Here is a 25036-nt window from a genome sequence, read left to right as displayed (position 1 = left end):
TCATTTCACCTTATAGAAGCCAGTCTCTGCTTCAATTGTGATAAAGTTTACAATAAGGAAAATAGTCATATTGTGAGATATAAAGTTACAATTGTAAGATTTAAGGTAGTTATGAGGAAAAAAAACACACATTTGTTAGATATGAAGTCATAGTGTAAGATATAAAGTCACAATTGGGGAAATAAAGTTGCATTGACATCAATTTTATGAGATAATATTTATAGAAAATTTGTATTGTTCAAAGAAAATTCATGGTGTACAACACAAAGTTGAGATAAAATGTCTTGTAAGATATAAAGTCAAAATTGTAAGTTTGTAAAGCTGTAGTTACAAAAAAACTGATCATGAAAAAATGTCACAATTATGGGAAACAAAGTTGCATTTATGAGATATAAAAAGTTTCTGGTATCCGAAATAAGGTTGAAAGTATATAAAAAGTTACAATGTAAGATAACAATTCAAAATTGTAAGATTTAAGGTTGTAGCTACAAGAAATATAGTTATATATAAAATATATAATTTTGAGATATATATAATATATAATTTTGAAATATAATTTTGAGATATGATGAAGGCCTTTATAATAGCCAAAATGTCATTTTAACCAATAAAGTTTTGGTCTCTTCAAGAGTGAGTGCTGCACCTGACATGGCTTTTTGATTTTGTTTCATTGGTAGAGCACCTCTTTTCGGTAATCTTTGTATATAAAGTTATATCGCAAGATATAAAGACACAATGACAGTGGCATTTATGAGATACAGCATAATACGTTTCAATTATAGGAAATAAGTTTCCAATTGTGAGATAAAAACAAAACAATTATATTGTAAAATATAAATTCACCATTTCAATACATAAAGGTTTTGCAGCATGGAAAATCCTCTTTTTTTGTGATATGAATTCCTACATATCAAAGTGGCAAAAAATCTATGTGAGACAATACATCGCCCCCTTCACCGGTACACAAACTAAAAGACGTCTTACATAACACATGATGAAGGCACATAAAGATCTTCCAAAAACCTATTCTATAAAAGCCAAATAAACCACAACAGCGAGAGGGACTGAGTGTTTTGTCCTTGGTGCAACATTTGAATACTGGTTGTTGCTGCTTTGTGAGCTGGAAACATGAAGAAAGAACCTGCAGTTTCTTCAGGCTGAAACATTGGAACAATGCGTGTGTGTGAGGTGCATTTACAATAGAAATCACTGAATACAGCACTGCCAAACACACAAGCCAAAGCCAAACAAACACGCACAATGGAGTTTATCGCTCATTCTTTAGTGACTGGGTTCACCCTGTCCTCTAGTTGGCCGTTCTTACTCTTGGGAGACTCATATATACACTGTGCAAATGTGTGTGTGTGTGTGTGTGTGTATGTGTGATAGAGGGGCAATAAAATGGAGTCACGGCCAGCTTTGCCCTTTACACCACCCCACTGTTCCCATGGTGACCAGTAACAGACTACTGCCCATGCCCTCTGCCATCACAACTACTGAATCATCAACACACACACACACACACACACACACATGCAGTGCGATATTTAAATAATACATAATAAAAATTATAATTACATAGTAAGCCAGATTTTTTTATTTGGAAATAAATTAATACTTTTATTCAGCAAGGACTGATCAAATTGATCAAACATGATAGTTAAGATATTTATAATGTTTTATAATTTAGATTAATGTTGTTCTTTTGAACTTTCTGTTCATCAAAGGATCCTGAAAAAAAAATGTATGACCGTTTCTACAAAAATATTAAGCATCACAAAACTGCATAATGAAATATATTAAAATAGAAAACAAAAATTTTAAATAATTTGTAATATTATTTCACAATTTTGCTGTATTTTTGGTAAAAAAAAAAAAAAAAATGCAGCTTTGGTGAGGCATCTTAAAAATAAATTAATTAATTAAAAAAATAAAACAGTACAACCAAACCCCAAACTTTTAAACAGAGTGTATATCATAACATACAGATTCCAGAGCATCTACCTCAAATTCTTATTTACTTCAAAGTACAATTACATCACATCCTTATATCAAATGTTTTTGATTTGGGACAGCATACACCTCTGGGAAAATAACCTTAATTTTTTCTTCCTAAAAGATCTGACAATAGAACATTGCACATCACCAAAACCAGCACTTAAGCTGACAGACTGAAACTTTTTTGTGGAACTAAATTAATCTTTTCCAAAAATAACAACAGAGGCATTGTTGAAATATCTTACGTCCGGAGATTAAAATAAAGGGATTATGAACCGTTTGGGTAAAAATAATCAGAGCTTTGTTCTTAGATTTCCTGAAGGCACCGCAGGCTCTTGATGAGAGACAGCAGAAGCACATATGCTGTTAGGCTCTCAGCGACTACACAGTCCACACTTTGATTATTAAACAGTCATTAAACAGAAAGAAGGAAAGACATGCTGATTGTATGCAAATATGAGCTATCTCTCATTCACACACACAAACAACTAGTTTTTTTTTTAAAGACTGCAAAGTTCTGGGTGTTTACCAGGGTGTTTCTATGCAGTTGCTAACATGTTCTGTGCGTGTGTTTTTTTTTTTTGTTTTTTTTTTACTAGACTAAGAGTCAATCCTCAAGAATAAATACCTCCTTCAATGTAAGTCTTGTAAGATTTTTCCACTTGTTTTATCATTCACAAGTCTAAAAACTCTTTTAGAAAGGTAACAGCAACATTAAATTGAAGTAGATCCTAAATCCTTACCTAAAATTCAGGCCTTTGTGTTTCAGTGCAATCACAATCATGGAAATTATAGCAGTCTTTTTTTTAACTGGCACACATGCACAACTGAACACACACACAAACTACCAGACTGCACTGCAAAAGTCTCAAGCATCTGTCAGGTCTGAGGTGTGTCACTCAGTTGAGATGACTGAATTATTTACAGCAGTGAAACTTCAGCATAAACTTTTTCATCGGCATCATCATTTTCATCACCTTGCAGACACTGATGAAACACATGTTTGAGCACAAGCCAAGATCAGATAAAAACACCTCAAGCCCTAAAGAGATAATTCACCCAAAATGAAAATTCATCATTTATTCACCCATGTCATCCTAAACCTGTATTACTTAGTTTTTTCTGTGTAATGCAAAAGAAGATATTTTGAAGAAATGTTTTTGCCATATACTGAAAGTCAATGGGGTCCAAAACAACACTTTCAAATATGTCTCAAAATATCTTATTTTGGGTTACATACAGTAGAAGAAAGTAAGTCATACATCTTTAGAACGACATGGGTAAATGATAACATACACTTTATTTTTATTTTTTAGCTGAATATCTAAACTATAGGCCTACACTCTTATAATCTATTCAAAATAAGGTTTTCAAAATCAAAGAACAATTCTGGGCTCCCCAAAGAACCTTTGAAACCTCTTTCAGTACTTTTTAATAATCTAAATAATTTTTCTTTTCCACAATAAGAACCTATTGTGCAATGTTACATGGATTTTACAAATTCTGCATGGCACCCTTAGATGCCAATAAAGAATATTCATTTTTAAGAGTGTATTAAAAAATATGAATTAGACAGTGGTAATAACAAATGTTAATACTATGGTTCTTTGATATATATCATGATGATAAGTAGGTATTTAAATGGTATCCCAAGTTGCTTCAAAGAATATCATGGTATCACATGCAGAATGGTATCATGGTATTTTTGGCACAACATTAACACTCTTAAAAATAAAGGTTATTTATTGGCATCTGTGGTTCAATAAAGAAACTTTTAACATCTATGGAACCTTTGCAATGGACCTTTTAGTGGAAACAATTCTTCAGAATATTAAAATGTTCTTCACACTTAGAAAAAAAATGGTTCTTTGAGGAACCCAAGATGCTTCTTCAATGGCATTGCTGTGAAAACCCATGCTTGAAAGCCAAAAAGAGAAAAAGAATATAATTTGACTTACAAACACATCCATTAGCATGTGCTCCAGAGTTGTTTCCAAGTCATCAAGTCTTGCTGCCAGTGTCATGATGGCTTATGCAGTCAAACTCAACATAAACCAATGACAGCTTCAAATACGAGGAAAAAAAAGTTGTTTATATCAAATGTTTGCACACTAAATCCAAAGTGCACATCCACTTTGCAAAAATTGGAACATCCTTAACAGGAATGTCGACATTCTAGGATATACTCCCCAATATTTTTTTTAAATCAATTTTCTCAGTCAGAAGATATCTTGATCACTTTGCTTTGCTTCTCAGAGGTCTGTCCCAGTCCAGAGAATATTAGATTGAGCTCCACATCCCAGAAAAACCTCTAATTGCATATGCGTTTGCAGCCACGTGAAGACCTGGCTCAATTCTTGAAAGTCTGCACCATATGACAACCACATGACACGTCTAAGTCTCTCATACACTTCCTCCAGTCGTTCACACTCTTACACGCAGGACTGAGACAAGAACAGACTGTCCAGCTCACTTCACATGGGGACAAAACTTCATTACTGAGGATGACCAACCATCTATGTGTGTGTGGAACAGTGTGTCCGCCTCTTCCTGGGGGCAGTGGACCCACAGTAGACCCCATTGTGCACCGGGACCCAAGAGGATGAGGAGGACCCGTGAGGGTGTCTGTGTCTAATGCCCGTCTCATTCACACAGACCTTCTGATCAATGAGGCTTTGTGTTGCCCATTAACGAAGGGCCAAGAATGTCTCTGTGATGCCCCGGCCACAAAACAAGGCAGAGTCTGGAAACTTATGTAACTGATAAAGAGTTTACTGCTGTTTATGTCTCACGCAATGTGATCAGTGTTCTCAAAAGGGTGTGCCGTCCGAATGTGTTTGTAATAAACAAATCCACCATTATGATGTTTTTAACTTCAAACCATTGCTTCTGGCTAAAATAGGAAATGTTGCTTTCTCCAGTATAAAAAAAGTCATCTTGTCTGAATCAGGAGAGAAATATTCCCAGATCAAGCATTGTTTACTAGTAAAAACTGTAATTTTGATGTGAGAGGAGGACAACAAGGGATGGAAATTTTTTACTGGAGGCAGCGTTATATGGATTATGGATTTTGGCCGGAAGCGATGGTTTAAAGTTAACATTATGCATTTGTTTCTTATAAGCATTTAGCTTTTTACTTCACAAGATGTTAATTGATGGATTGGAGTGTGGATTACTTGTGGATTATTGTGACACTTTTATCAGCTGTTTGGACTCTCATTCTGACGGCACCCATTCACTGCAGGGGAGTGATATAATGCAAAATTTCTCCAAATCTGTTCTGATTAAGAAACAAACTTATCTACATCTTGGATGGCCTGAGGATTAGAAACTTTTCAGCAAATTTTCCTTGTGAACTATTCCTTTAATATGTGTGCAGCAAGCCAGGAAGATGAGAGAAAAACACACAGGGGTGTAATTATAAGTAGCAGGATGTGACTCCATTTGAGTCACAGTTTAAATTTCAGCCAGAGAACACACACACACACACTTACAGATGCTAACAGCTGTTGGCTAATCAAACAGGCCTAATCCTGTGAGCATTTGCACAAACGCCGAGTTATTCTAGCTCACCTTGTGCGAAGCTACAAAACATCCCAATGCAGAGGCAGCCATATGCTGAATCAATGATCAAACACGAAATATGCATTCATGCGTGCTTCACACTGTCAGAATTTAATTTAAACTATCTACTGCATAATGCACAATGATCAGAGGTCTTAGCATTTTTAAAGAGCTTCTTTTTATACAGCTGAACACCAAAGAAACACATTTTCTCACGTGTCTGAATACCATGGAAACTTATTCACTATGATTTTCAGTCTGATTTCACTTCTTAAAACAATAGTCACATGGTCAGATTCACATTTTGTAGCATTACAAATTGTGCTAGGAGATAAAACCTAATACAATATATTTTATTTTAAATAATTCTATATATATATATATATATATATATATATATATATATATATATATATATATCTATATATATATATATATATATATATATATATACGCAGCACAACACTAAATCAGCATTTTAGAATGGTTTCTGACAGATAATGTGACAGTGAAGACTAGAGTGTGCCATCTTTGAATAAATTACATTTTACAATATATTTAAATAGAACATTTTTATTTTAAATTTGAACAGTTTTACTTTTATTAGTGTATGCTTGATCAAATAAATGCAGCTTTAGTAAGCAGAAGAGACATTTAAAAAAAAAACAATAAACAGACTGACACCAAACTTTTGAATGATAGTGTACACTTACACCATCAACATCATTATAAATTCCAATTAACACCAACACAGTACAAACCCACACTGCACAAATGATCAGATAAGATGACACGACTGATATAAGCAAAACACTGATATGCAGAGTGCTGACCTACGGTTTGACCTCCATGAAGATGACAAATTCACAAACTCACACGCACCTTAATATGAAAACTCATGACATTAAAATCTTGTTGAACCCTTGAACCCAAATTCAGTGTAGATGATAATGACCTTTGTACCAGCTGAGGCACCTCATCTGCAGAGGTCAAAAGTGATTACATTCTAGTATATTTCTGCGCATTCAAAATGTAATGTACATACCATTACATAAATTTTTGTTCTAAACCACATATCAATGCAATTAAAACAACATACACACCTAAACTGCAGGGCAAAACCCACACAGTGGTGGGGAGTTTTGCATGGGCAAGCACTGGTTACATAAGATCACAATGCCGTTCATTAAAATTATCCTTTTTAATATATAAAGTATGTAAGATAATATATAATAATATAAACAAAACTATTATGTTCCGCTGGAAAATCGATCAAATGCAAAGTTTCTTGACAGAGGTGAATTTTGTGGGAGAATGTAAAAACATGGAAATATATATATTGCACTTGCCATAATTTTAGAGGCTACAATTAATTCTAAAATGCTTTCTTACCATAAATGGGAACATGGTGAACTTTAGTTTTTAGTCCAGGAAGACACTCCTCTTCACTGTCACATGAATTATTTTGTTCTGCACTGGGACTGACTCAAAGTTCCTGCTGTTCATGTTCAATGTCACAGCCAACGTCCTCAGCAGAGCACATTTTTTTATTAAGCACAGCCGTCTGTCAGATATCCAAAGCGCTCTGACCTTATTTTGACTCTCCACATCCATTCAGTAGCAAACCTGGTCACATTTATGGTTCAGAAACATGACCAGGAGCCACTCTCACATGCTCTTCTGGGCTTAACACACACACACATGAGAGGAGAAAGACTTAGGTGATCCATTTTAGTCCTGACCTAAAGCTTCTTTCCAGCTTTCCTTAATTGATAAACATCACTTCCTTAATCTACTATGGTACTGCTGTTTACAGATACAGATTTTTATTAAGCTTTGCCTCTGTATATAAGTCTAAGGGTCTTTATTATTCAAATCCATAACTCAAAGTATAATTAATAGTATAGCAATGCTTACCTTAGTATAAGCAATTGACCCTGGCAACTGCAATACTCACTAAGCCATGGCTCCAATTACCAGCCTGTGTGTTTGAAGCCGTTTCAAATCAGAAATCATTGTTCATCAAAGAAAGTTCATGGACACTATCAGCTTGACATTTACACACAACTACATGCTCATCTACTGACATCAGGAGTAAAAAGAGCCAAAACATGCTCTCACATCAGTTCTGTTTGATTACTTTTCTCCATCTGTTTAGTGTCTGTCCTGCACTGGGTTAGGTGGGGCATTATTTACACTGGCACATACACAGACAATTTAAACATTTTGCCAACAAAGTTCTCAGTGTTTGCACTGACATCAACTTCAACAAAGCAAAACGAACCCAGAAAGAAATTCTGTTTCTAATTTCTCTATTACTTCTGTCTCTGCCCTTTTTGATTTTGCATTTTTATTAAAAGGGATTCCTTTAACACTATTTATACTTAAAGTTTCATTTGAACTAATTTGAATTTCACATTTTGTTACTTTTTTGCCCATCCTTTATCCTTTCAATTCTCTTTTTTCAGTTATGTTTTATTTACTCAATACTATATATATATATATATATATATATATATATATATTTTTTTTTTTTTTTTTTTTCATGTATATGTATATATATATTTATTTCAGTAATTCAACTCAAATTGTGAAACTCGTGTATTAAATAGACCAAAAAAGTCTTCCCCATGATTGTGTAGCCTAGTGAACCAAACTGAGAGACCATTTTGAAGGCTCAGGAAACCTTTGCATGTTTTTTGAGTTGATTAGCTGATTGGCTTGTCACCATTTTCTAATTTGTTGAGATGTGAGCCAAAATCATCACAATTAAAAGAACCAAAGACTTAAACTACTTCAGTCTGTGTGCATTGAATTTATTTAAATTTTCACAATTTGTGTTGAATTACTGAAATAAATGAACTTTTCCACAACATTCTAATTTATTGAGATGCACCTGTATAACCTGATATATATATATATATATATATATATATATCACATTAGTGGTATTAGGGCAATAACAGGTAATAATAATATAATTAAAAGATTTTTTTTTCTTCTAATATTATGATATTATCAAACTATATTTCACCTTTTATTTGAAAAAATTCAATACATAATGGACAGTTTAATAAACATTGCTGTCTTTTATCATATTGCTTTTTCTGTCTTTTTATAAAAGCAACATGAGACCATGCATTACAGATCTTTTAGCTCCTTCTCTCTCACACTCCCCCCCGCTTGTCTTGTAAACAGGATTAAGCTCTATAGTGTGTGCACTTTAACCCCTTAAATAATCTTCAAGTCAAGAGTCTAAATCACAAGACCACAAAGTGGTTTTCTTCTCAGTGGTTCTTAACCTACCCATACACCAGACTACAATCCATTAAGGCATCACTACTGTTCATCCTGTAGTTATTGTCAGTTATATTGTTGCTAAACTAACATTATATACTTTTAAAGTTATCCAATGCACAAAAACATCACTGAAATTGAGCATTCTAGGTTATGCAATGCAGTTTTGGCACAATTAAATCTCACCTGTGATGTCAGTCAACAAACCACTGATTGTGAGTGTGATTTCTGCACTGTATGTGTGTGTTTATGTGTGTAATAAAGGGCTCTCTGTATTCTCTGTGTGTCTCTCTGTGTATCAAGGTGACCTTGACTGCAGCAGTGTGGCCTGATATCATTGCAAACTTTCAGTCTCAGTCTTCTATCTTTCTATAATTTGTTCCATCCATACTTTATTCTTACTGATTTTTTTCCTTTACTCTCTACCTTTATGTCATCACTGTGTCTACTACTCACAATGCCCTACTTTTCCACGTGAGTCAGCGTTGGCTCTCTGGCCTATATAGCTTTCTGCTTCTCTCTCTCAAACACACACAAACACACACACAGGCTCAAATGCCCACCCACCATCGATGGGAACCTGTGTTTGCGAATCTCTCTGATAAAGACGCAGTACGGTGAGTCACGAGTCAGCATTTTCTGCCCTACTAAATTCAGCTCAGTTTTATACTGAGAACAGCCATTATTCAGAGGGATTCAAGGACACACACATGCACACACACACACCATCTACTCCAGAATAGCACGTGGATCTCATATAAATTAAACATAACATGGGTTAAAGTTTCAAGAGGATGCTGGGTATTAAAGTCACAACAGGAGCATGTCAAGAGACTCCCAAAGAACATGGTAAAATACTTTAACATTACTGCACACACACACACACACACACACACACACACACACACACACAACATACTGCATAAGAATATGCTATTACAATTACAGCTACTGTACAAACACGTGTGGGTACATTCACCTCCCTACTGGGCTGCTTTTAAAAAAAAGTCAAATTCTAAGTAGAACATAAATACAAAATTAATTCATAATGGAATGAGAATCAAATGTGAGGAGTAAAATTTAAAGTATAATGCGAAACTAATGTAAAATCAAATGTAATGTGACAAATAAAATTTGAAGTAGAATGCACAGTCAAATGTGTAAATTTAAATGTAAATTAAAAATGCAAAAAGGAATGTAAACTAAAGTCAAATGTAAATTGTAATGTAAAAACAAATGCCAAATTTTAGGTGGAATTAAATTTAAAGTCAAAAGTGCAGTGCAATGTAAATTCTAAAATATGAAATAGAATGTAAAGTTAATTGTGGGGTTTAAAGTAAACTCAAAAATGATCAAATGAAAAATGGAATGTGTAAAGTAATGTAAATTAAAAAGTATGCAAATGAATTTCATCTTCTGATGATCATCATTTATGCTTCAGAGGTCACACACAATAGCAGGACACTCCCTTAAACTTATTAAAATATCTGAGTCAAATCAAATGTTAATTTTATAATTCAAGGGTTAAAAAGTAGTGCAATTTAAAATATATATATATATGCTTTTTTTCACATTTCACAGAAACACCACACTTGACTGCATGAATGTACATGTGGAATAGAGATGGAGTGTGTGTGTGTTCATCTGATCTTTAACTCTCTCGTCTAAGTGACATTCTGAATCACATAAACCAATTTCATGCATGAGGTGTACCAAAGATCCATGTTCATAATCACACAATTCATAAGTGTGTGAGTAAATTGTGCCTCCAGACATTCAGCCACTAAAAGGGATCCAAGCAAAACACTGACAATTAAATATTAAATCATGATCACCTAAAATCTCATTGAGTCACCAAGCAGAAACAAGTGTTCTGCATAATAACAATGACAATTATAATTCATGTACTCATAAACAATCAGTGAAGTATATAAGAAGTTTCTGAAAAAAATAGAGATAGATTGATATAAATGACAAATGATAGATAGATAAATAGATAGACAGACAGACAGACAGACAGACAGACAGACAGATAGATAGACAGACAGACAGATAGACAGATAGATAGATAGATAGATAGATAGATAGACAGAATACAGGAAAAGGTTTTTGGGATGTGGATACGTGCAAAAAAACATTATCAGATGCCAACACATTGACTTCAAAGGAAACATTTCTAAGTGTTCTTAATTATAGTTTTTATTCCTTTATCTTCTGTTGCTTTCTTATCAATACTTGTACATCTGGTTTAACTTCATTTAACTGCCAGTTCACCTGCTACTGCTCTTAACTGCTGAATGATAACACCCAGTAATTATAGATATGTCCTCAAACGCTTGTGTACAAATTCAGTGCCTTGGATTGTCTCCAACAGCTAAATGAAAAAAAACTGTTTTTGTGGTTTTCTTTACAGGAAAATTATTATACAGACTCTAAACTCCCACTTTAAATATTGTGACAATATATGGGCAATTTCCAGATCAGTGCCTTAAGAGTTTTGGCTGGTCTCTCTCTCTTCATGTTACAATTTGAATGGAATGAATGAGGAAAAAAAGCCATAATGCTATAAGATATACTGCATTCTGCTCCATGTGACAATACAGAAAGTTAAAGTAGTAAGCATTTTATCCAGCATTTTATATTTTCATGTTACTGTTTCCTTCATTACTTTTTCTGCTGATTCTACAGCACAACGAAATAAATCATATTTTACCTGAGCTGCAGACTGAATTTATTGTGATGAGATAAAAAGAGGTTGTATTTATTGTGTTTTGATCACGTGGACTGGGACATGTTCCGGGCAGCGTCTGATGACGACATAGAGGCGTACTCAGAAACTGTAACGTGTTTCATCAGGAAGTGTGTAGAAGATGTAGTGCCGACAAAAACAATCCACATCTACCCCAACCAAAAACCGTGGATTAATAGCGATGTTCGAGCAGCCTTGTCAGCGCGGACATCCGCTTTTAAATCTGGAAACGCTGATGATCGCAAACAAGCCAGTTACGATCTCAGGAAATCCATCAAAGCTGCAAAAAGACAATACAAAAACAAAGTTGAAGAACAATTCAACACCAGCGATGCAAGAGGCATGTGGCAGGGAATCAATAAAATCACAGACTTTAAAGGGAACAAACCAGCTACTGTGAACATTGCCGCCTCTCTACCGGACGAGCTGAATAACTTTTATGCTCGTTTCGAGGCTCACAACACCGCCCACACAGAGAGCGCTCCCGCAGCTGCTGCAGAAGAGGTGAGTGCACTCTCCGTCTCTGTCGCGGATGTAACCGATCCTTCCGACGGGTGAATATCCGCAAGGCAGCGGGTCCTGATGGCATCCCAGGCCGTGTGCTCCGAGCATGCGCATTCCAGCTAGCCGGTGTTTTTACAGACATTTTCAAACCCTCTCCCTCTCTCTCTCTGTGGTTCCCTCGTGCTTCAAAAAATCCACCATTGTGCCCATACCAAAGAAAAATAAAATCACATGCTTGAATGACTGGAGGCCTGTTGCTCTCACACCCATCTTCAGTAAGTGTTTTGAGAGACTCGTCAGAGACTACATCTGCTCTGTGCTGCCTGCCTCACTGGAGCCACTACAATTTGCATATCGTAGCAACACCGTTCTACAGAAGATGCTATTGCTTTCACTCTACACACTGCTCGCTCCCACCTGGAAAATAAGAACACCTATTTGAGAATGCTGTTTGTGGACTACAGCTCAGCATTTAACACCATAGTGCCTGCCACACTTGTTGCGAAGCTCCAGACTCTGGGGACTAAACAGATCTCTGTGCAGCTGGATCCTGGACTTCCTAACAGGCAGAAGCCAGGTGGTCAGAATGGGCAAAAACACTTCATCCCCGCTGACCCTCAACACTGGTGCTCCTCAGGGCTGTGTCCTCAGCCCGCTCCTGTACTCCCTGTACACATATGACTGTACAGCCACACACAGCTCCAACGTCATCATCAAATTCGCTGATGACACAACGGTGATAGGCCTGATCACCGACAACGATGAGACGGCCTACAGAGAGGAGGTGAGCACCCTGACTAAATGGTGTCAGGACAACCACCTCTCACTCAACATCGACAAGACCAAGGAGCTGGTGGTGGATTTCAGGAGACAGAGCAAGAGAACACACACCCATCACCATCGACAAGACACCTGTGGAGCGGGTAAGCAGCTTCAAGTTCCTCGGTGTTAACATCAGTGAGGATCTCACCTGGTCTACACACACTGATGCAGTGCTGAAGAAGGCACATCAACGCCTCTTCTTCCTGAGACGGCTGAGGAAGTTTGGAATGAGCCCCAGCATCCTCAGATCGTTCTACACCTGCACTATAGAGAGCATCCTGACGGGCTGCATCACTGCCTGGTTTGGAAAACAGCACCGCTGGCTACCGCAAAGCTCTAAAAAGGGTCGTGCGAACTGCCAGCCACATTGTTGGAGGTGAGCTTCCCTCCCTCCAGGACATCTACACTAGGCGGTGTATAGGGAAATCCCGGAGGATCATCAGTGACTCCAGCCATCCTTCCCACAGACTGCTCTCTCTGCTGCCCTCAGGAAGACGTCTCCGCAGCATCCGATCCCGCACTAGCCGACTGAGGGATAGCTTTTTCCCTCAGGCTATCCGACTTATGAACAGTCTGAACTAATACACCCTACAGCATACTCCACAATATGGTATGCCACACTCTGCACTTTAACTTTGACAGTTCAACACCGAACTATTTAACACAATAATCTACCTGCTACCACTGGATTCCATCCAATGCACATCCATAACATTTCTGTATCCAGCCCACGTACACTTAGCATATTTTCATGCGTATATATGTCTACATAATCTAGAATGTGTACATTCTGTGTATAGTGTATAATGTGTAGTGCTAACTGTATGTATGTACATATTGCGTAAAATGTGTAGTGCTAACTGTAAGTATGTCCAATAGTACACTGTGTGTACTGACTATATGTATGTGCATATTGCATAATTTTCACCTGTTGAAGTCTGTATGGTTATATGTTAACTGTTTCTGCAATTTCTGGTGCACGCTCCCAAGAATTTCACTCACCAAGGCACATGTGCTGTGGTGATGTGACAATAAAGTGACTTGACTTGACTTGTTTATTTTGATGTGTTATAAATTATGGTTGAGTATTGCTAAATTTTTTTTTAGTATGTTATCCTGACAACAGACACACACACACACACACACAAACACAGTGCACCGTGTGAGCAATGTGATTCTATTTACTGATTCAAAAATTCAGTGCAACCAGTGTAGTCTGATTTATGAAAAATATAAAAAATATATAAAAACACTTAAAATTACTCCAATGAATCCTTTACTGAATGAACTGGCTGATATAACATCTGAATCACCTAATAAACAGCAAATTATTAATACTTTCAATCTGTATCTAATCAAAACAAATCTGACGTCAGACTCAAAATGAATCACATATTTTGTACTTAAAATGTTTTAAATATATTAATGAATAACTGAAGTTTTTTTGTAATACATCACATGTATGATTCAAGAGTTTGTGGTCTGATTTTTTTGTTTTTGAAATAAGTCTTGTATGCTCACCAAGGCTGCATTTATTTGATGTAAAATATTATGTAGGCCTAATATTATTAGTAGTTCAAGTGACTTTTTTCTTATATTTTCAAATTTAGTCCATGCTCTGATGGAAAATCTGATTTTTTCTTATTATTATCAATGTTGAAAACAGTAGTGCTGCTTAATATTTTTGTGTAAACCATGACATATTTTCATGAATTTCTGATAAATATAAAAAGAACAGCATTTGATGAATAAAAGTATTTTAAAAACTCACTGACCCCAAACTACTGAAACAGAAAGCTATGACCTCATTCAAAAGCATCATCATAATCTTCGTTATAAACCCCAAACTCAAATCCAAACATGCTTGTCTCCTCCCACAACAGCTCATTATCATCTCTCAGCGCCCTTCTTTCTCCATCTGTCCTTCTCTCTGGTTTTTAATGAGGGGGTCCAGGTGTGTGTGTGCGTGTGTGTGTTCATTACTTCACTTCCTGTGTTGAGCTGTTCTAATGGGGGAGATGCTAACATTTTATGCCTCAAGCCTTGTGAATGCATGATGAATTCACTCTGGCGTTTCTGCAATGTCCTGCTGCAAAGTTGTTTTGCAAGCAAAATAAATATGTAAATTTCTGCTGAACTTTTGTCATTTTTCATGTCGGGATACCTGCCTGCGGTGCTGCAGCGTTTTTTATAATGTCTTGTACATCTATATTAATGTCAGAGACATCTGCGATTCTGTCTCTCTTTTGAGCCGGACAGTGAACTCATATAAAAGCCTTTTGGTGTCAGAGATTTAAAACCAGCCATGAAAATGTCAGCCAGCATCACACGGGCGGCATGGACTTGCTTTGCATTACCATATTTCAATTTCAATGACTCTCACTCTGTAGATCAGTGGGGTGTCCCATCTGAAAATGATACCTTCAGGGACCTGCCAATCAAATCACCAGGTGACCCGTATCAGGGTGACGCACACCCTTCCTGTAGGCGGACACACACATGCACATGTTAAAGAGTAATGAGCAATGAGCAAGACCCATGAATAAAACCAGAGATGTGCAAGTGATCTGGGGAAGGGGGAGTGTCTTATACACTCACCTCATCTCTAAATCACCTGTAAGAAAGCCTAACCCAAACCCTACAAAACACATACACACATTCTCCCAATTTGCCCTTCAGAGTGACAGGATTTTAACTGCACGAGTACAGTTCTTAAAATTCTTTGCGCCAGGGTAGTTCTCCCAAAAAAATCAATATTCTGTCATCATTTAATCACCCAAATGTTATCCCATACCTCTATGACTTTCATTGCATGGACAATATAATATAATTAATTTAATTGATTGGGGTTTGGAATAACATGCATAGATTATTTTTTATTTTTTTATGGGTGAACTGTTACTTTCAGAACATGATATTACATTTCAGTTTAATAAAATGTACCACATTCATGCTGAGGAAAAAGATCAATTGTTATAAATTGAGGTTGCACTCCCCTACTCAGGACTCAGGATCAATGAAACCCTGATTTAATTAACAAAATTACAACATCAATGGAACAAGATTATATCTTATATTAGGAGATCTGAAGAAAATTACCAAATAAAATGCAAAGTTTAGCCTTAATTAGGCTGCCTATCAATAATGACAGTTTTTAAAAACATGAGGGATCCACATGTGCAGTAAATACATTTTCATTTTATATATAATGTTTATTTGCCAAAGCAACATTTCTCATTTTAAATTCAGTTTAACTTCATGAACTAAAAATAAAAACTGAAATAAAAACTAATAGAAGCTAGACAGACATACACACAAAAACTACTAAAAATGAAAATAAAACAAAAAATATTTATTTTTATTTGCTCACTTTAATCAATAATCTGTAACAGTATAGGTTTTACTATTTTTTCAACATTAAAATAATACATTAAAACTATGTTAAATATTACTATTAAATGCTAATATTACATTTAAAAATAATAAAATGTCATTTATAATCCATGTTTTATATATTTTTGTTCATAAAAAAAATAATTTAACTATTTAATTTTAAAAAGCGTGTAAACATTTACATAAGAAATTTAACAATTTTATCAATTTGTTTTTATGCACTTCACTAAAGTATTCCAAAGTTCATAAAACAGCAATTTTTTTTGTATAAGAAATATAAAGCAACTTCATGAGTCAAATCACAGCTGTACTAATTGCAGGTGTGTGATATAGCTTTTTTTTACATCTCATTTGTGTTTTGTCTAGACAATGAAAGACAATGAACTAAATGTGTGTGAGCGAGAGGGGTTGTGGTAGCTGGATCAGTGCCTGTGTAATTATTAATCATGGTGCATCTCTCCAACACATGCTACACCCTGACAGATGCACCGGGACAGAGGGCATCAATTACACACACACACACACACACACACACACACACACACACACACACACACACACACACACACACACACACACACACACACACATCCTTTTAGCCTCTTTTTTAGTAGGTGTACCCCCACCTCCTGAACAGACACACACACACGACCAATGTGATTTATGAGAGTATGTCTGGACTGGACCTTGCATAATACTCATCTTTAACGGTTAATGAATAAAACAAAAGTCATTGTCAGAGAGACACGGCCCTAACCTCTCCTACTGCTCTGTGTGTGTGTGTGTGTGTGTGTGTATCTCTCTCTCTCACACACACACACACACACACACACTCCACACACACACGCTCAATGTCAGGCATTAAAAAGACGGATGAGCTATTAGTTGTGTGTGTGTGGATAGAGGTAACAGTCCAACGTTGGCCAATGAGTATTTTTCTTTTCTTTTTTTTTAACAATGTGTTAAATATGGCAAAAAAAAAAAACTGAAAATGTATGTACTGCTTTACAGTAAATCAATATTAACAGAAAACATTACCACCATTGCATCATCTTCATCTCTCCTCTCTGTGCATAAAGTAAAATTTCAGTAGAGCTAAACCTCAGGAGGGTCATCTGTCACCTGACCTCTGACCTTAACCTCCACCCTGACTCTGACCCCAGACCAGCAGACTGTGTCAGCAGTTTAAGCACAAGCTCATGAGATTGGATGGATGTGTGTATTTATACTGACAGTCTGCTGAATGCTTCAAGACCCTGCTTGGTGTTGATGTATTTCTGCTTGATAAGAAACTGCAGAGGTTTTCATTCATATAGCTTGAAATGGAAAGTCAAGTTTGAATGTATTTCATTATTTTATACAGTATTCTATGTAGTGAAATCTAGTTATCTAGCTATCATGCAGATCATTTGCATAATGTGCTATGCATTCTGCAAAAGTAGTTCCATTCCAAATATGAGAGCCCAAATCTGTCTGCATTCATCTCACAGCGCCCTCTCCTGGCCACTCATACAACCACACTGAATCTAGGTCATAATTACAGCTAGCACTCAGTAATAGTAACAGTTTCTAGAGCGAAAATCAGTCCCTACACCCTTCAGAGCTCATTCGTCTATTTATAACATGAGTTCTGCCTCTTCTGAGAAGATGCCGGGAGAAATCTGACATTGCGCCTGCAAACCGGAGTCATCCAGCTGTGCCCTGCAGCACGTGTGTGTGTGTGCGTAGACACTGACTCAGGGCAGTGACTGTGAACATGTTACAAGATTAGCATCCTCTCCCCCAGAAGTATGTAAATTTGGAGGAAGGAGACATAAAGGAGACACTTTTATTTTAGTTTCTTCCGTCCTCTCCTTAATCTATTAAAATAAATCAGTTTTTGGGTTCCTCCTGTCTCAGTGAACACACAGCAGACTTTGATCACACATGACAGAATGCACCTGTCCGGTTATGTCCCAGATCAAGAGCAGAGGATTATGGGATTAAAAGAGCTTTAAAGACAGGGGCTGTCTCCTAACACACTGATCTCGAACATGTCTGATGTCCAGGGCATCACAAACGAGAGCTCATCAACATCTCAACTGTTTCTTCAGGACAGAAATGAGATTAAATGGAAAGCAAATGTTGGCTCGAATCTGCTTCTCGGGTATTTCTGCTGTGAAAAAGCCCTAGGTAATTTCACACATTTCCTCTAGGGATCACAACAGTGTCTCAAACTCAGATCTGCCAAGATACCAGCCTGGAATCAAAAGTCAAAGATCTGAAGAACAAATTATCAGAAATGCTTTCCAAATTTTTTACATACACTACTATTCTAAATAAATAAATAAATAAACATGTGACTTGATAAAACATACAAGCCACCTTTATCCTTGATTAATTCTTTTCTGTATTCATTTTTATTTTATATTAATTTAAAATGTATTTATTTATACACTCATTCATTCATACATACATTCATTCACTTTTATATTTATTTATTTATATATTACTTTGGTCCTCCATACATATGATCTTTCAGAAATCATTCTAATGTGCTGATTCGGTGTTCAAGAAACATTTCTTATTATTATCAATGTTGCTGTTTAGTATTTTTGTGGAAACAATGATATAAATAATTTGAAACTTTGGGTTATAAAAAAGATGTGCATACATATATTCAGCAAGGATGCATAAAATAAATGATGTATACTATTACAAAATATTTATATTTCAAAACAATGCTATTTGTTCAAATTTTTTATTCATCAAAAGATTCTGGAAAAAATTTATTATGGTTTCCACAAAAATATTAAACAGCACAACAGTGTTCAACGTTGATAATAATCAGCAATGAGCATCAAATCAGCATATTAAAATGATTTGTGAAGGATCATGTGACCCTGAAGACTGAAGTAATGATTACATTTTTAAATTTATTAAAAAAGAAAAGTTACTTTCAATTGTAGTAATATTTTACAATACTACTGTTTTTACTGTATTTGTGATAGTTTACTGTATTTTTGCTCTCCAATGCTGCATTTATTTATTTTCAAAATGTTCTGATAAATAAAATTGTCAATTGAAATTGACATAAATGTCTTTAATGTATTTTGTTTTGCATCTGCCAGGCAATAATTGCACATCCATCCAATAAATAAATAAATAAATAAAATAAACACATCTCAATTTCCTCTGGGATGTTGTGCAGGGCCTACTGGGAAAACAACATTATCACAGCCTCAAGACATTCTGATTTTGATTTTGCAGGCTTTGATCTCATGTAATTAGATTTTCAAATATATTTCCAGCTATTCATAATGAAGTGGAAAAAGACTTGCTGAAATCTCTGCTTGTGCTTCTCCGGTGGATCTGATTATAAATGAAAGTCAAATATAAAACCTCTCTCTTTTATGAGAAATAGGTCAGTGCAGAAGATAAGTGGCCCTCACGGGGGCTTGATCTGGACTTCTGAAGTCCTGCTAAACAGAGCAAGGGAAACATCAGGAAATTGTGTGTGTGTGTGTGTGTGTATGTGTTTGTGTTGCACTGCTCTTCTTTTGGGCCTTAAAATAGTGGAAATGCTCAAAGGTAAACAGGGGCACACACACACACACACACACACACACACACACGGCAAACAACAAGAGATGCACTTGCTCATTAAGTCTAAAGCTTTTGGGAGGCATTCAGAGTGCCTAAATGTGGGTCAGTCTCATAAAACTGAATTACAGGAGTGTCTCTTTTGACTGTTGTGTTAATGCAGGAGGACAAAATCACAGATCCAGATGTGAAAACTACACTGGCCAGCCTGACCCAGTTCTGCAGGTTCTTCATGAACCACTGTGCTCTCCAGAAGATGCCTGGGGGACAGAAACAACATATCACATGCAGGACAGCAGCTGTTCTCAGTAGAGGATGTATAGAGATCATAATATCATAGACTAACTGGGACCAACAAACAGCCACGTAATGCCTTAGCAACCACTTAGAAAACCTTATTAACCACCTAACAGCCACCTAAAGGCATATACGCTATATACTGTATGTAACAAAAAAGGGTGAGAGACTTGACAAAGAGTGAGTGAGAGAGAGCATGAAACGTAGCATGCATATATGGGTCCTATTGGGTTTTGAATTGAAAATGGCAAGTATTCAGGAGTCAAGCTTCTTTTTTGAGTTACATTCTACATTCAATACATATTTCACATTGCACTGCTTCTGCTATGGACATCAATGATGCCTTGAATCGTGCATCTTGAAGCAAGGTGTGAAAATCTAGAGACCAGAATGTAGTTTTAGAGAGTGCTCTTTTGACAGTATGTAACCACTTAGGAACACTCAGAACACCTTAGCAACCAAATAACAACTACTTCGAAAATGTGGGATGCACTTACAATAAAATTCTAGCCAATACAGATGAGCTGATATTTATTTTCATGTCATGGCTATTAATAGATACATATAATTTGTGACTATTTTGTAAGTAAATGAAATAAAATACATGGGCAGATATAGATGAGCTGATAATTATTTACATAGTATAGCCAATAATAGGTAATTATATAAAATAAACTACCTGGAATGCACTGATAACAAAATTCTGAGAGATAAAGATGAGCTGATATTTATTTTTACATTACAGCCAATAAGAGATACATGTATATGGATTTTATTGTCAGTGTTTTCCAGCTAGTTTCTTGTATTTTATTTACTTTCAATATATATAAAGTAAATAAAATATAATAAACTAGCTGGAAAACACTGACAATAAAATTCTGGCCAAAAAAATTGCAGTAGCAAAATCAATAACTGATCTATTACTACTATATTGTGCATCCCTACTTAAACACACCTTTGCAACTCCAAAGCAAAGACCTGGCAACCACCAACAACATCCTAACATCATGGCAGCTTCCAATTCTAGAGAATACAAAACCTACAGTAGTTGATTGTGTTGCAAATGCCAAACAACACATGCAAACTCAGTGTGAGCTACACTCAGAGACCATCAGATATCAGAGGGATCGTGACATCATCAAACCACTGACTCGCGGCACTAACCTGTCCGTCCCTCACTGTAGACCCTTGGCCCTTCCATTCATGAATCAAAGCACTTCACACTAATCAGCAAGATGAAGACACACTGGAGTGCAGAGGTGTGTGAGTGTGAGAGGGAGACTTTCCTGATGATGAATGAGCTGTATTACAGAGGGCCTGACTCTGCCCCAATCCTGCAGCCCTAATCAAGGCACAGGGAAAACTATATTAAAATGAGGTGTGTGTGTGTGCGCTGATAAGCAGTCAGAATGATGAAATGGCTCCTGTAATGGACATCTCTCACTGTGATACATTCCCCGTGATGTTAAAATATCCACACATTAGAATATTCAACGAGGAACGTCATAAATTAAAACTTCAAGAGATGATGATGATGTCATGGAGATCACAAACAGCGTGTTGAATGTATGATTACATGAGTGGCATCCACCGCGACGGGGCCCTTAAATCATTACCCCGCTGTGTGAAACTGCAGATCAGATGATGTTGGCATCCCATCAGCCTGCCTGCTGTTTCTATGACAACTGCTGGAGTCGCAGGGCTACAGTGAGAGAGACTGGTAAAGTGCTGCAGGTCTGACTGATGCTGATGAGGAAGATCACAAGAGTCCTAATGGAACAGAGGAAAGAGCCACCGGCCAGCCTGTTACTGCACGCCCAGTTTCTGCTGTACAATCAAAACACACACACACACTGAACTCCCGCTGGCCCTCTCCTCTCTTGAGATTTGATAGGTACTATGGACATGTGGGGTAAATTGCTCTGATTCACACGCGTCAATAGGACCCCAGCCTGGCAGCCCCTGGGACTGTCTGAATCTGTGCCTGATCATTATTCTGAAGCTTCATGCAATAACCCTGCAGGAAGGAAGAAAGAGAGAGAGGGAAAAGGAAGAGGAAAGAGACACTGAAGCAAATGAAAATAAAAAAAGAAATAAAAAAACGAAGATGTATGAAGGAAATGGAAAAGGGAAGGGAAGGGAAGAAAGTGGAGATGTAAAAAGAAAGAGAAAAAGGAAATTGAAAAGGAAAGGAAAGGAAAGGAAAGGAAAGGAAAGTGGAGATGTTAAAATAAAGGGAAACAGGAAAATGAAAAGGAAAGAAAAAAAATTTAAAAAGGAAAGAAAGGAAAGGCAAGGGAATAAAAAGGAAGTGGACATGTAAAAGATAAGGAAATAGGCAAATGAAAATGAAAATGAAAAGGAAAAGGAAAGAAAGGAAAAGTATAGGAAAGGAAAGGAAAGGAAAAATTCAAGCAAATGGGAAAAAACAAAGGGAAACAGGGAACGGAGAAGAAAAAGAAGTGGGAATAAAAAAGGGAAAATGCAAGAAACGTAAAAACCCTGAAAAAGTATGAGAAAGGGAAAGAAAAAAAGGAAAAGTATAGTTTGATGATTTATGAATGTCCGTGAGACTCATTAGCATGAGGACAAAGGCTTTCTATAGGGAGGGTCTGACAGAGGGGTCACGGCCTCTGTGTGTCCCTCCTCTCCTCGTCCTCTGTCCAACACACACACACACACACACACACACAGCTACACTGTCTCACTGCCTACAGTCTGACCACTGACCCTGTTCTAAATAAGACAATATTCTACACACACAGCTACACTGTCTCACTGCCTACAGTCTGACCACTGGATATGTTATTTTTGTACAAACATGCTACTATACTGTTAACATTTTTATTTAAGTGTATAATGTTGCTAAGATAATATCACAACTGCAATAACGATAACTACAGTATGGTATTTTGGTAAAAAGTATGGTTATCACAGTAAATGTATAATAGATAACTCTATGCAATGAATTAGAATGTAAAGGGTGAAGTATTTCATTGCATTAGAAACCAAATATCAAACCAATGTATGGTTAGTGGGGCGGGGCTGAGAGCCGTGGGAACGGAGCGAGGCCGGTGGAGTGATTTGGAAATGAGCGACACCTGCTCCACTCACCGGGTCTCGAGTCCCACAGAGGAGATCGGGAGGATACAAAAGAGGAGCGATGACAGTGAAGGACGAGAGAGGACCAGGCCTGGGTTTTATTTTGTGTTTTGTTTTTTGTTTGTGCGCGGCAGTCGACCGTGAGGGGCTGTCGCGCTGTTTTGTGTTTATTTTTTTATTAAAGTTTTATTTGAATGTTCGCCGGTTCCCGCCTCTTTCTTCCCGTGATAATGGAGTTTTTATTATTATTACGTTTTATTTTATTTCATTGCATTAGAAACCAAATATCAAACCAAACAATTAAGCTAGAGCTTTTTTCCAAACTATCGTTTGCTCATTTGATTGAGCAAATTCAGAATCTTGTTGTAATGGAGCCAACACTGAGATCCTTGCAAGTCCATGTAAATGTTACCAACAAACCAAGTGATCAACACAACTGGCGCAGTTTCTCACAGCCCTTCACCCAGCCCTTCACCCAGATAATCACTTCCTCATGAACTGTCTGTAAACTAGCTGCTCCCTGACCTCCATCACTATGACCAGATCCCAGATACATTACTGCAGCAATGACAGCTGGGAGATGGAGTCGACAAACCTGCTTCCAACATGGACACCACCTGCCTGTTACGCTCCAGTAGATTGCTCTTTTACAGGAGAACCAATAGAGAGATGGAGCTTGTTTTTGTTATTTGGTTGAGTAATTCAATCAGCTGTTTCTTAACTTGTGTTTAGGTTTTGACCATTGCTCTCTTCTTTGACCTGGAATATCCTACCAGCTGTTTTCCTGTTAATTAACAGAGATGGGAAGGAAACGACGAGGGGATAGAGATGAAGAGAACTGCCAGTGGGGTAGATCGAGGTCTGGGCCAAAGAAACTCCAGTCTCTCTCTCTTTCTCTCTGGTTTTTGCTTTGGGGGTCTCTGTCTTAATTGGTCCATCTGTTAGTATTAGCATGGGCAGCTGTAATGCCACTTACCACAGAGACACACAAACACTAATGACACCACAAACACACACACACTAGATGTGTGCCGGACCAACAATCACTGACACGCACTCACAAAATATCAACTGTACTATTCTTTTGTAGTTGATGTAACGTGACATAATTCACTCACCCTCATGTTTATATCTTCACTGGAACACCAATGAGATGTTTGACAGAATTTCAGAGCTGCTCTATTCTACAATGAATGTTTGAGTCAAAAGCTTGATTGTTTAACAGTTGAAAGTAAATAAGTTAAGACAGCCATAAACATTAATATTATAAATTTATAGTTGTACTGTAAAATGAAATTAAATGTTATTATAATTATTCTGAAATACTAGATTTTTGCCATCTAATAGTGAAATATTACAATATTTTTATATTTCTTATTTTTATTTAGCAATAATAATCACTTTACCATTATTATTATTATTATTATTATAGTGATGTAGAATCTTTTTTTTGGTCAAATGTAAAAATGGCTGTGTTTTAGCCAAACAAAAGTAAAAAAACAAAATGCATTTAATATATGCATTTTAAATTGCAATTTCCATTTTCTTCTTCTAAATTTTACAGTCCAAAATAAAAAAAGAGGACAGCATCAAAAAAGTGTTCCATAGACATCTAAAATGGTATGAAACAAAAATGTAAGTCATTATTAAATCTTGATTAACAGAAGGTCACCACTCACTTTAATGGAAAAAGGGCTTCTGGGATGTTCTGCTAAAAATATAGTACTC

General features: G+C 36.5%; 1 protein-coding gene across 2 annotated transcripts in view; it reads right to left on the bottom strand.

The window, feature by feature from the left end:
* Window positions 1-25036, bottom strand: part of LOC109108893 (FERM domain-containing protein 4A) — a 141161-nt gene that overhangs the window by 79061 nt on the left and 37064 nt on the right. The window contains exon 1 of one of the 2 annotated variants that reach the window (XM_042744401.1): window positions 3957-4889. The exons of the other annotated variant lie outside the window; for it this stretch is intronic. Coding sequence (XP_042600335.1) covers window positions 3957-4022 — 66 coding nt within the window. The 5' untranslated portion in view covers window positions 4023-4889. Of the gene's footprint in view, window positions 1-3956; window positions 4890-25036 lie in introns of those variants that run through there. 2 annotated transcript variants of the gene reach the window in all.

The sequence above is a fragment of the Cyprinus carpio genome, chromosome B18 (genome assembly GCF_018340385.1).
Source record: "Cyprinus carpio isolate SPL01 chromosome B18, ASM1834038v1, whole genome shotgun sequence".
In the NCBI taxonomy this organism is placed as follows: Eukaryota; Metazoa; Chordata; class Actinopteri; order Cypriniformes; family Cyprinidae; genus Cyprinus; species Cyprinus carpio.
The sequence above is the reverse complement of the archived record's forward strand: the minus strand, read 5'-3'. Positions and strand labels throughout refer to the sequence as shown.